Source organism: Coloeus monedula (assembly GCF_965178545.1).
Source record: "Coloeus monedula genome assembly, chromosome: Z".
Classification (NCBI taxonomy): Eukaryota; Metazoa; Chordata; class Aves; order Passeriformes; family Corvidae; genus Coloeus; species Coloeus monedula.
In genome coordinates, this window is record NC_138822.1 from 70,673,118 (window position 1) to 70,687,142 (window position 14,025).

The 14,025-nt window shown below is 38.4% G+C and overlaps 1 protein-coding gene across 6 annotated transcripts in view; it reads right to left on the bottom strand.

Moving 5' to 3' along the window:
* Window positions 1-2,969: 2,969 nt before the first annotated feature.
* The window catches only part of NNT (nicotinamide nucleotide transhydrogenase), a 43,785-nt gene continuing 32,729 nt past the window's right edge, over window positions 2,970-14,025 (bottom strand). For all 6 annotated transcript variants that reach the window (XM_082301567.1, XM_082301568.1, XM_082301572.1 and 3 more), the window contains exons 20-22: window positions 7,772-7,890; window positions 6,875-6,990; window positions 2,970-5,738 (exon numbers count right to left, since the gene is read on the bottom strand). In XM_082301567.1, coding sequence (XP_082157693.1) covers window positions 5,589-5,738; window positions 6,875-6,990; window positions 7,772-7,890 — 385 coding nt within the window. In that variant the 3' untranslated portion in view covers window positions 2,970-5,588. The remainder of the gene's footprint in view (window positions 5,739-6,874; window positions 6,991-7,771; window positions 7,891-14,025) is intronic.

Consider the following 14,025-nt stretch of genomic DNA (forward strand, 5'->3'; position numbering starts at 1 on the left):
ATGATCCCACTCATCCTCAGGGAAAATCCATCTCCAGGCAAAAGTGAAATTAAAGCAGAATAGTTGTTTCCTCTAACAATTTTTCCTGGTCACTGTTTTCTCATTAGCTAACATTCCTTGCTATCTTTGCAACTGGAGAAAATGCTCTTTCCTTAGAAATCCTTAGGATGATCACCCTGGAATAAGGGCTATGAATTAGTCCCCTAATTTCTCAAGTAACACCATAAATTAGTATTTTAGGATTGTTTCTGCTTCTCCAAACCATCACCTTTTGAGAACTTGGAGCTTCAAATATTACTAAGTCCATTCATGAAAACGTCTAAGTACGTATCTTCCTCTCAGGAAGAACCATGTATCCCAATAGCCTAAACCAGCAATTCAATATATCCTCTGGGCAGCTGCGGAGCAGTTGCATTATGCAAGCTATTATCTTTTGTAATTTACTTAATTTGTAAACCACCCCACACTAATCATATTGATGGAGCAATACTCACTGCAAGTCTTATGAAATGAGTATTTGAACTGCACTGCTTAGGTACAGAACAGAGGGCACAGATCACCCAGTATTCAAATTCCCTCCTGTAAAGTTTTCCGGCAGAATCTGAAAGCTTACACAAAAGCTCACATGTGTTGGTGGTGCAAATCATTCTCAATTTGGTGTGTTTCTTTGAATTTAAAATGTTTACTTACTACAAATAACTGAGCCTTAGAATGGAAGAAACTGAAATATATCCCCTCATTCTCTCTCACGCACTGTAGATCTGGGAGACTACTTTAGCAGCTATTTTGGCCCTCTAGAAACAAACCTAACAAACAAGGTCTTCTGTGCTGAGGATATGAAATCCATTCCTATTTGTTTAAGGGTGTTTACTGTAGATGACCTTTAATCTGGTCCTACAGACTGAATGTTCCTTCATGGTGCTAAAATGTCTACTATCTTAGTTTCAAAAACATCCAATTTGTGTTCTCCAAGAGTGCTCTGCAACAGAACCTAAAACTTAGCAAGTTAATAAAACTCCAAATGCCATTTTTTAAATTCAAACTAAAATACAGAAGCAGGTTCAGTCCCCAGTTTCTCTATTTGAATGGACCAGAATTACATGATTGCTGCATGAAACCAATATAGTGGGATAGATATGACTCATTAGATTGGAATTTTAGAAACCACATCATAGACTAAAGAAAGAATCTAAGAGGCAGATTGATAGATCACACAATAGAAACCTTGTCATTTTATAAACAGTAAAATTCCCCTACTTGCAAGAAATTTTAAAGCCATTTTAACAGCACAAAAAATTTTGTACTTCTCAGTCCAGTAAGTAAGAAATGTGTTTCTTAGAAATACCATTTTTATAAAGTTACATTTATTTTCTGATCTAAATAAGTTGCTGGCTCAAGAAGAGTGGAACAATGATGAAAGATAGTTGGGCTTTAGTTCTGTTTTCAGTCCATCCACCCCCCACACATCCCCTCCATCCCCTTCCTTTCAGCCGGCTCTGATGTTCAGCATGGTTTTTCTAAGATAAGAACAGCAGGTGGGTATTGCAGAATAAACTGGACGCTTGCACAATTAATGCATTCCAGAGATGGGGGAGCACATTAGCCTGCAAAAGGGTATGAAATACTGCTGGAGACTGGGACAACTGGGCAAACTGGTCTCCCAAGGTTGCAGGCAATTCCAGTAAAGGAAATTCTAATTATACTCAAAAAGGAAATTCTAATTAAAATTTTAAAAAATAATTTATTCCCAACTGGAAGAATCAAACACTGTAATGACAGTGAGGTTGACATCTCCACCAAGATGTTCAAATGATGTACCAATCTAATAAAATTGGACCTGTTTTCAGTAGGGAAGGGAGCCAAATTATGTCTAGTCGATCTTTCCAAACTAAATTTCTCTGTAACTTCAGTAATGCAACAATTTGTATTAAAAAGAAAAAAATTAAAAAAAAGAAAAAGGAAAAAAAGAAAAAAGAAAAAAAAAAGAAAAAAGAAAAAAAGAAAACCACAGAAAAGATTAAAGTTGACTCAGTGAGTCACGGACACACTGCACACCGTGAAAGTTCCACAGCTGAATAGAGATGAGTGTCCTCCATACTCATGTTCTTGCTGCACTGCTTTGCCATGATCTGATCAGATTGTCATAGCCTGCTCGAGGCAGGCTAGAGCAAATACCTCTTGGGTGATACTAAGAAGCTGGAAATAGGGAAGAGAGAGGAAAATCTTCAAAGCAGCATGCAGATCCACAGGATATAGACTAGACCTTACTCTCTGTCACACTACAAACCCATAGGCTCTGTGTATTTGATCCCCAGGTGGGATCCTCCAAGACGGAAGACAGGTTACTCCATGAGTCAACACCAGGCTGCAGCCTCTGGAAGAGATCTCCAGTCTGGGCTTCACTGAAGCTTGAGGGAAAACATGAAAGCTGCATGTCAGACTTGTGGTATACTGAACAGACTGTCAGATGGCTAAAATTATTCACTTATCACTCACTTTGAAGGTAGAAAACTGTAACCATCACAGCAATCAACTCAGCAGTCTTGTAGAACCAAGTAACAACTGAAGCAAGCTTTTATGGCACCTGGCTCAAAGGGATAGGATTCATCTCACACCTCAGCCACTGGAAAATAAACTACTCAGACCAGTCAGTTATTACAGCTTTCTTTCTTCTTTAATCTCAAAAAAGCAACACATATCTTGTTCAATCACTCTCAGTTGTCTAACCCTCTTCATTTACTAGAAAAACTAAGTGAAGTTCCTACAGTCAGATGACAGTCATACCTAAAAGGAAAAAATGTAAAGAACCAACTAAAAAAAAAAAAAAAAATATTTTGCCATGATTTCCATTCACTACAGCCTTCAATCTCAACATCCTTTGGTGGCACTTTGAGTCTCTTAACTTCCAAAAGTAATCTTGGACTAGTTAACTACTCAGGAAAAACAACAGGAGAGAACAAAGACAGTGATCAACAGAGAAAAATAACTGACTTTTTATTAGCACTTCAGCAATTAGCTAGTGTTCCATGGTAGAGCACATGTTAAAGAGAACCCTGGTACTATTGATCCAAAGTAACAGTATGGGGTTTTTCCGAGTACAAATGAAAAAGTGTTCCCCCTCCCTTGTTTGCTATTTTTTAAAGAAAAGCTAGATCTTTTATTAGCTACCTATGAGCAGAGACATGATGCATACTGCAGCCAGTTTGACAAGACAAAAATTAATGCATTAGGATGTTAGATGCCTTCAAATCCCCCATTTTTTTGCTTAGCTAGGAGGGAGAGAGATGGAGAATTATTTCTTTGTCTTCTCTCTTTTCCCATTTCCCTCCTATTTTTTGCAGACCTGAAGGAAAGGTTGAACACAATGAAATCAAGAGGCCATACATGCTACATTCAAATATGGTTGTCACAATGTTCTTAATTAAAATTCAGTTACAAGCCTTTTCCTGCAGAATATAACATATTAATGCATGATAATTTTTTTGTTAAATCATAGAAAAGAGATCTGCAAAATGATAGATCTGCTGTATATCATTACATTTTTTAATGTACTACCTATTCAAAATCTGTGCTTTAAGTGATCTTCACATAAAAACAGAGGTAGCCAAGAAGAAGTACTGTATTTTATATGAGGTCTCTATGCATGGTGTAATAAAAAAAATAGTTTGTTCTATTGACCAAGATGGATTAATTTCAAGACTTACTTCATAATAGTTTGTCTTCTCTAGATATGAATGGCTTCTAACACAAGGACAGTTATTTCTGTTTAGCCTTTGTCACCATGGACAGTTTTTACATCATTATGGAAATATGTGTGGACGTTATGGAAATATGACAAATTCATGTTATTAGGCAAATATTTGAATTTCACTCAAGTATACTTAATATAATAAAAACAAAACAGCAATCTATGTCATAATTTAACTTTGCTGGACTTATGGAAATTAAATAGTGCTTTTAATTAAATTAGTAAGAAGTCAAATAATCACTGGATTTTATGTTTAGTATGTTTCTGTGCTGTCCAAACAATAGCTTATTTATTTAGAGAAATTCTAATGAACTCCAGCATCTTAAACGTAGAAGCACAGAATGGTTTGGGTTGTAAGGGACTTTAAAGATCATCCAGTTCCAATTGGAACCCCATGGGCAGGGAACCGTTCACTAGACAAGGTTACTCAGAGCCCCATACAGCTTGATCATGAGCATTTCCAGGGATGGAGCATCCACAGCTTCTCTGGGCAACCTGTCTCAGTGCCTCAGCACCCTCACAGTAAAGAATTTCTTAACATCTAATATAAACCTGCCCTCCTTCAGTTTGAAGCCATTTTCCCTCGTCCTTTCACGACATGCCCATGTGAAAAGTCCCTCTCCAGCTCTCTTGTGGGCCCCTTTTAGGTACTGGAAGATGCTATAAGGTGTCAGCAACACCTTCTCTTCTCCCAGCTGAGCAATCCCAGCTCTCTCAGCCTGTGTTCACAGGAGAGGTGCTCAGGCCCTGTGGTCAGCTTAGCAGCCTTCTCTGGACTTGTTCCAACAGGTCAACATCTTTTTTGTGTTGGGGGCCCTAGAGCTGCAGACAACAATCCAGGTGGGATCTCACAAGAGCAGAAAAGAGAAGGAGTTCAAAAGTGTTTTTTTCAGCATCACAAGAATATTAGTTAAGAAAGCATCACTAAGTTTTAAAGTAGTAAGTACAATTAAAAGTCTAGGTGAACAAACTGAAACACTGTGGTCCAAATTCTGTGAACAGATCAGGTTTCTGCCTGTGCAGAACTGGACCATGTTTTTTTCTCAGACACTTAAAAAGGTACAGACTGAAAAAGATGGAGAATTTAGCAGCTGCTTAAAATAGTTAAGCAATGCAAATAAATGTACATTTCCTTGTCAGACATGAAGATTACTTGGCAAGTGCCTGATATTCTGTGTTTCATTTAACGTAAGTGTGCACCATAAAAAAGTGGAACCGTATTTTAAAGAAAAGTAACTTTCCTAAAATGTTCCTGATTCACAGCATCCATACAATCCCCAAAAGAAAAAGAACATTATGCTTAGATCTCAAATCATGTAAGCATCTATTTTAGAGAATGTCCTGAGTTTGAAGGGACATGCAAGGATTTGCTTCTGCTTGCATCTGTTTGAAATTTAAGTTTTGATGAAATCAACAGTTGCATTGTCCATACCAGCCAAAAACCAGCTTTGATGATAAGACTGAATACAGTTTTGGCACAGTATATTTTAGTGAATTTCCATGACAGAAGTACAGACAGTAAGGAAGAGGAAGTCAGTAACTACTTAAAGATGGCTATGAGTTATTAATTTCCTCTTGTAACAGTACAATCTTGGCCTTATAAAGAACATTTTCCTTCTTTTATGCATTGTCTCATTGGAGATTTAGTTTGAAGGGCTAATCTGCCCATCTTTTTATAATAGTCTATATCCCCTGACTGAACTACATCTCCTAGGAGTCAATGCAGTCTTCTCCAAAAGCCAGCTGCCTTATGACAGTGAGAGGTCCTTCCACCTCTCATTTTCTGTGACCTCTGTGACAAAACTGTAGTCGAAAATATGAGCAGAATATAAATCAATATTTAGCTTTGGTATGATTCCCTGACTTTGGCCTGCAGGGCATCACAAGTCTTCTTAGCATCTCCCAACAGCATGGCAGTATTGGGCTTGTAGAAGATGGGATTGTCCACCGCTGCATAACCAACTCCCAAAGATCTCTTCATTACAATGACCTGCACACAAAGAGTTCATGTTTGAAACAGCAAAACACCCAGCTACCATCCTTCCTCAAACAAAGATAACACAAAACCAACCTCCAAAAATGAAGGAAGGGGAAGAGACATCTCTGACCAAAACAGAGTGCTCACTGCTATGAAACTATTTTAAACTTTAATATAGCAGATAAATTGATATTGATATTTCAGAAATATTTTGTTGTTAAATACAGTGTTACATTTCAGATGAAGAGATTGTGGACATTACACATGCATTTACTTTATTCCATGTAATAAAGTCAAAGCAAGATGTGCACTGATAACCATAACATCGAAGGGTTTTGAGACTAATTTTGAAGTGCCCGTGGGACTTCAAAACAACTTTCAGCCAGTTTTAGCTATTAAATGTCAAATTAGTTAACTGTGGCACCTTCAGCAGAGAAACTGAGAAGCTTTACCTTAATTATGTTCATGTTTATTTCTCAAATTGCAATATATAGCTACGCACACTACTGATAAACAGATGTGCCCATGACTGAGTACTTGAATGGATAACCCACAGAACAACTGAGGCCACCACTGCATTCAGAACAAAGTATCAAAGATTTCACATCAAGGAAACACAAGTACATGTACTTTAGATCAGTGCAAAACTGTTAAGGTAACTAAACTGTTGGTTCAACCTGGACAGTCTAAGCTTTCTATTCGACTCAGCCATGCATTGTTTGGGGGTTTTGAGGGGTGTTTGTTGTTCTTTAATTATTATTTTTATTTTATTTACTCATATTATTAATTCTAGTGTTTCCACCTCAGTATTAAAGTCATCAGCTATAAACTCAACAGAACAGGTATTTGTACAGAAATGTTTCAGGGCTGCAGATGTAAGCATTTATTCTAATCACATCCTAGTAGAAGCACTCTATTTGATCTTTTCTATTACAGTCATAATTAGTCTCACTAAAGCCATTGATGATGATTATAGAATCACAAACAGTGCATCACACTTGCAAAGCACTGACTGTTTTGTTGGACAACTTGGAGAAAAGCTTCTTGTGGAAACCAGAATAATGGAAGAATCTTGTTAGCTTATCCTATAAACCATGTTTTTAAAATCTTGCTCAAGGTAGGTGATAACTCAACTCTGTTAATCTCACCTGTTTTGACTTCCAGACCTCAAGAACCGGCATTCCAGCTATGATAGAGTTTGGATCTTCCTGAGCTGCTGAATTAACTGTATCATTTGCACCAATTACAAGGACCAAGTCAGTTTCTGCAGCAAGACAAAGAAAATGACACTGATGAAAAATTATCTGAAATCTGACCACTGAGGCTGATGCACATTTTTGTGTAAAATCTGATATTTCTAGGCAGAAGAACCCCTAATGGTTAAGTACTCTACAAACATTTATGGAGACAGTATGCACACAAGTATTTTACAAACTTCTTGGGCAAATTATATGTGAGAATTCAAATGTGCTGCCAGCTACCTCCAACAAGCTGCAATCATCCACAACCCAATTCTAAGGGACTCATCAGACCACCCTGACAGACAAAATTTAAATCCTTTTGATTTTTAAATATGGTTGAATACACACATACTATCATCACTTTCAAACTTTTTTGTGCCTCACTTTTCTTTTGAATATTCTTCTGAAAAACCTTTTACTGGCAACCTTCTGCCTTTTAAATAAAGATGTAAGAAAGCAAGAAGTTGCCAGTACAGTGCTATACAGGTTTGCAAGACATGACAGGGTCAAGTTATCCACAATACCTGACCTAAAGAAGTTACAATAGTTTTCCTCTGTGGGGACAGGGCAGTAACAGAGATAATAAAGATACAGCATTTGCCATTTACTTCACAGCTACAAGCAATTAAAAAAAAAAAACTCCTCCCCACTTGCCCCCCACCTAAAAAGACTTCTAGTCCTCTATAAAAATAAACTGAATGGCTTGACTTCTTGACTTTCTATTGTTAAAAATCCCTGTGCAGTGCAAAAACAAAATCAAATATATCATCCAATCTACTGGAAACTTATGGCTCACATGCTAACCTGGGAAGTCTTCATTGATTTCATCCATTTCCAGTACAATATCATAGGGAACGCCAGCCTCTGCTAGCAGTACATTCAGCTGACCAGGCATACGACCAGCCACAGGGTGAATACCAAACCTAAAAGGGAACAAATCCCATTAATAAATTTGGACCACTTTGTTTAATACATTAGAATTGTCACCTGTGACTCACAAGGCTGAGAAGTTCTTAAGTATAAGCACAAATGGCAATTAATAAAATGGAACTGTTAAACTTTAACAGTTCAGCTTCCAAGCAGTACCATATTTCAAGTCTTGTGACAGATTCTTTTGGGCTTTTACAAATGAACCTTTTAACTGTAAAACTACCATTCATATTGATATGTTTTTCAGGTCCCTTACATCACTGAAAACACCACAGACTAAATAAATTCACCATGAAAAAGGCAAGAGACCATGCCACCTTTCTGAAGCAAAACCCCTTGGCAAATGACTTTATTGATTCAGGTATCTTTAGAGTATGTACAAGAAACACTTGTATGAAGAAACACTTCAATCCAACAGAAAAATTAACAGGGACTCTACTTCAAGCACAAGACAATGCCTTGCCGAATTAGGTTAACATGCCACTTTCTTCTTATGATTGACCTTAGGAAGAAATGAGAAGAGGACAAAAAAAGGAGGGGGAGTGAAAAGGTTGAGACCTAAGAAACTGTAACAGTTTAAGCATAAACATTTTAAAAAATGTTTTCAGAACAGCTCAAAAACAACTTAGAGAAAATACACTGCTCATGAGTTACTAAAACTTCAGACAGACCAACAGGGTGGCACCTGGGGTGCTCAGCATGCATGCAGTTCTCTAAGAGTAAAAACCTGAAAAAGCCAGAATGGAGATGTAAACTGGTTTAGCAGCACCACCAAGGACATATTTGGTTAGAAGCAGATCTGTTTCATGTTGGTACTCTTCTGATCATCTACTGGCCCTTACAAGCAAGGCATATCCATGTCTACTGTCCTGTGTACTTTCTGTCTTTCCATTTCTGGAGCTATCACCAGATAGAATGCTGACTCACTCATGCCAGAAGTGCCTCAGATGAACATTGTACAGGGCTGAAGATAAATGTTTAATTCAGAAGCCTATGTATACTTTGGAAGAGAAGAAAAATAGCCAAGAAAAAAAGGATTTTTGAATTCTTGGATTTTGGAACAGAAGTTTCTGAACAGAAATCCAAGTAAGTCAGGAATTAAACGAAAGTTATTTAGATTTCTTCAGAAATGAGAGAAAGACTAATAAACCAACTTGCCATGACACATACTTCTATTTTCAACTCCACCGCGATGGGAATGGATAACACATCACTGATGGACCACAAGTCACAGTCCAATCAACATAGATCACTTGGTAATTGAAGACTGTACAAATACATCCTTAAATGGGCAACTGAGCACTCCATCATCAAGGCAACATTAATACAATACAAAACTGAGACAATTGGAACTCCAGCAACAAAATTAAGGACATATGATTAATCCACATAATACTAGATATACTACAACTTTAAGCTCTAGGTTGAACAGTAGGATAAAAGCTAGTTTTAAAAAGAATGCTTTTAAAGAAGAAAGGGAATAGATTGTATTCAGCTAGTAAACATTTGGGACCCTGCTGCAAAGGATAATACCGAGAATCAGAAGGAGAGCAAATATACAGCATAAATTACTAACAGCTTATGTTTCACACCACTCACTCAGTAGCACAAGCCATGTGTAGTACTGCAGCTAGACCTTAAGTATACCAAATTCAATCACTAAAAGTACAGTAGGAGAGCTCTTATTCTGAAGTACCCTTGAGAAAACTCATCACTCCTCTGGCAGTGAAAACAGATTTTCCAACAAAATTCTCTTTTGTGTCTAATAAAATTATTTGAGTGCCTTTGTGACCAAAGCTGCTTTGGCAGTACACAAAACAAAATACTCGTGAGGTTTCTATTAAGTACTATATACACATACAATCTTAATTCAAGGGCTGGAAAGCCAAAATTTAAGCTGCCAAGAGAATGAATTTCACCTTTGACTTCACCATTCCTGGCAAGAGGCAAGGAAAGAAGAAAAGAAAGGAACAAATTATCTTCATGCAGGAAGAATTAGGGCATGAACCATCAGTAGTTAGAGACTTCTGACAGACTCTGCTTGAAACCACATACTGCATATTCACAAAGTTTGAGAAAGCTGCTCATACAAAAGCTTTTTTGGACAAATACTGAAGTGACTCCCAAAAGTCTGCTTGTACGAGACTGTTAACCAAATATGACAGTAGCTTGCCAGTACTACTTGAAATTGGATGTGCAAGAATGTCAAAAAGAATAATTAAAAAACATAGCTTCTCTAAGGCTCTAATTAATGTCACAAGGTAACATTTACACACTTCTGGAGTGAAATCAGCCTGTCCAATGGAAAGCAGAATTCAGGTAAACATGGAAAATAGATACCTAAAATCCTTAATGGCTCATAACTTGTCTAATAAAAGCATCAGTTTTGCTTCCAACTCACAACAGCAGCAGTTCTTCAAAGCTATGTGCATTTCAGCAGGAACATTTTGTTACATATGCTCTCTCAGATGTTCATAACATGAATCTCATTCATACGCAAAAATTTAACACAAATTATTTTAAAGGGAAACATGTTTTGCAGTAAAAATGCTTTCAAGTAAAAATTGCCAAGTTTCTTTGATATTCTTTTGCCATCAGTTATGCAGGAACTCCCTTCGGTTGGTTGGTTTGTTTATAAATCAAGAAGAAATCTTAAACCTCAACACATAGCAACAATCAGGTTGTGTATGACTTGAAACATTATTCTGGTATTTCACTGAAATACAGAATTCAACAGAATTTTTTTCTTTTGACCCTGACAACCTAAGGTGGGCCTTGCTTACCACCACCAATTGTCAAATACTGAAGTGTTGCTGTGACCCACCCCACTGCGGGGCTGGGGCAGCGTGATGCCAATCAATCCCAGCCCATCCCCTGGATCGAGTTTCCCAAAGAGGCAGACTCAGAGGGTGGGTCGAGGGGCGGCTCAGAAGCCTAAGCTGCACCCCCGGGCGGTGCCCGGGTACAAGCCACCTCCCCCGGTTCGGGAAAATTCCCGGTTACTCGGTCGTTCATTGGTTCTGCTATAACTCCCGCCTCTCGGTTTCCCCAGTGGCTCTTGTTACATTGTATCCTCCCCCTGGCTTGTAACTCATTGGTTGTTTTCCCCTTTCGCCGCGGTTTTCAAATTGCCTGTAAAACTGAGGACGAGCCTCGAGGGGGCTTCCCATTGCATTCCATCCCTTCCGAGCTTGTTCGGGTTGCGAATCTTCTCACAATAAACCTGTTAGAAGCCAGACCTGAACAGCCTCTCTCTTCCTTTGTCTCCGAGCTAATGTGAGCCGATACCGTCGGCTCCTGCCGTGTTTCCCTCTGCAAAGAAGCCAGCTAGCCAGCCCAGCCAGCAGCTCTTTTCCTGATGCTGAAGTCGCTTCAGCAACGCACAGAAGTAACGCAGCTGGGCTCTCTCTGACCTGGGGCACGCCAGAGCTCGTGCCTCGAGCACAAGAACTGCGTTAGGTTGGCGCATCAAGCGTGAAGTGCACATCACCTCACTACTCACACTTCATAGATAAACAGCATCAAGCAAAGATATTCAACTTTCTTAACCAGCCTCTACTAGATACCTTTTCGTTTTATACAGACAACACAGCACACGAGTTTACGTTTCAAACTTTTTCGGGTAATACAAAAAGTGCAGCATTTTATTTTAAATGTAGGCTAAATATCTAAAACTCCTGACATACACATATCTAGCACTTTCAGCACAGAAAACACTTCATCTGGAGTTGAGTGGGATAGAAAGGACTGAAGGTGGCAGAAGTAGTATGAAGTTAGCAATATCAAAAAGGCAACTATAGCACAAAAAATGACTAAAAAAATCTCAGAATGGAAATTATTTCTTATACAGCTCATAAAGTCAGTATCTATCTTTATGACAGCTGGCTGGATAACATTCTTGTAATCAATACTGAAAGAGCTGGCTCAAAAGAGCAGCACCTAACCCAGTGCAGAAGTGTTTCAGGATCACTTCATCCATGTAAAGATAGGGTTCCTGTCATTGTAACAAAGCTGGGCAGAGCAAAGTAACATCTGGCTGGTGCCTAATTTAGCTTACTCAACACTTTAAATGCTGTATTTGCCCAAGGGTTTTGCCTCACTTGAAGTTCCTCACATCTCATTCACTTTATTTAGACACCTCTTTGCAGCTCTGTTTTCAGTGCAAATCCATTATTCTAGGTAACAGGAAGTGAAAAAAACCACCAGCAAACTAGATGAACGAAGAAGAGCATCACTCAGATATTCCACAGCTTGAATTCTGCCATGTAACAGTTGCAGTGCAGCATGACTTCAGAGTATCACAGTATAATGTTCATCACACATATGGATGACTCTGTAGGTTACAAGCATCAACACACAGAGCTAGCCCAGCTAGTTTAGACCTGGTGTCGTGCCTAAAGCAACCTATGCCCCCAAAACCAGTCCCGTGGACCAAGCTCAGTGGCTCTCCAGCAGTCAAGTCAGCTAAATTTAAATTGAGTTAGATAGCTAAATTACATACAGTTAAATGAGGGCTGATACTGGTTCCCTATTTCCAACCACTATCGTTTATGACAGCAGGGGCAAGATCCAGATGAATCTTAGCTCAGTCCAATAGCCTTCCCAAGAACCCAAATACAAGCAAAAAACAAAAGCCCGCTTCCACAAAGCATCACATGCTGACCTAGTAAGGTCATCCAGAGGCAAGCTGACCCATATGGAACCGATAGCACACCTCAGCTGAATCCTTGCAGAATCAATAAAAAAAAAAAATCAAAAACCATAGGTACAACACTAAATCAATACTACCACATTTTCAAAAATACAGAAAACTTGTTTTCATGTGTTAAAAAGTAATTACATTCTCCAGCATCAAAACACAGAAATCCAAGTCCTTCAAGATATCGACCTATAAAAAGTAGGTTAAAAAAACCCCAAACCAAAACACTAACTTACTAGCAACTATTTTGAAAGGCCATTAAAACAGCAATGTGCATGTCTCTCAACTATGAATTACCAGAAAATCAACTTATTAACTATGAAATTATTTAGAAAGTCTATGCAAAGCACAATTTTAAGAGTCCTTCCATACAAAAATGCTTTTTTCTTATCAAGAACATCTTATGATGCAGGAAAACAAAACACATTGAAAGAGAACATCTCAGGAAAGTCATACTGTGGTAAAAGCTAGGACAGTTAACTTGATGTGGATATGGAGAGCATCAACAACCCTTGCACATATGAGCACATACAGTTTTAGACTGTAATTATGCTTCTATATACAAAATTACTACAGAATATAATTTTATTATATAGAAAAAATCAGAATTTCACAACCGGGGTTCTACAAACGACATAACATGTGGCTAATGAACTTTGGTAAGGCAAGAACTTTCAACAATTTACTTAGTTCTAACTTTGCAGAAATACAACACCAGTTGTAGAACAGCCATTTCCTCTCCAAGGCCAATAGATTCTCGGGGCTATGGGATTTAGCCTATAAAAAGTTTTGTTGTTTATCCATCCATGACAAGGGAAAGCTATACTCAAGGCTCAGTAATATCCAGCTTTCTCTGTGACTTTACTAATGCATTAAAGATGTGATCTGCTGCAAGACCATCTCAAGTGAGCGATGATGTTAGCTATGCAACTGTGTAACTAAAACAGTCTAAAGTTTCCAAAAACTCTCCTGTACTTCTAAATTTAAATCCTAGTCAAAGGTTACGCATCATGTTATATAATCTGCGGTCTTCACTGAGAATGTTATGGCTATAGGCAAAGCAAATTAAAACAACAGCTTCTCTGGATCAGTGGTGAGCCATGAAGCAAAAAAACAGACCATATGACAGTCGCAATTTTTCTTGGCACACGATGGGCACTACAGACTGATGCAATCCCGTGTCCATGCTGGCAGCCCTCCACAGCGTGTGTGTGAGAGTGTCACTACATCTGGATGGCGAGTGTATTAGGGTCCCAAGGCACTCCAGGCCTACTGAAACCAGAGGACAACAGCTGCACTCAATGAACACCATGGGAGCTCAGCAAAGTGATGAAAGGCCTGAATTACCACAAACCGTAAATACAGATTTATTTCATTAAAATACTAGGTAACCACTGCAGTGATTCCTTCCTGAATTTGACTCATTTCA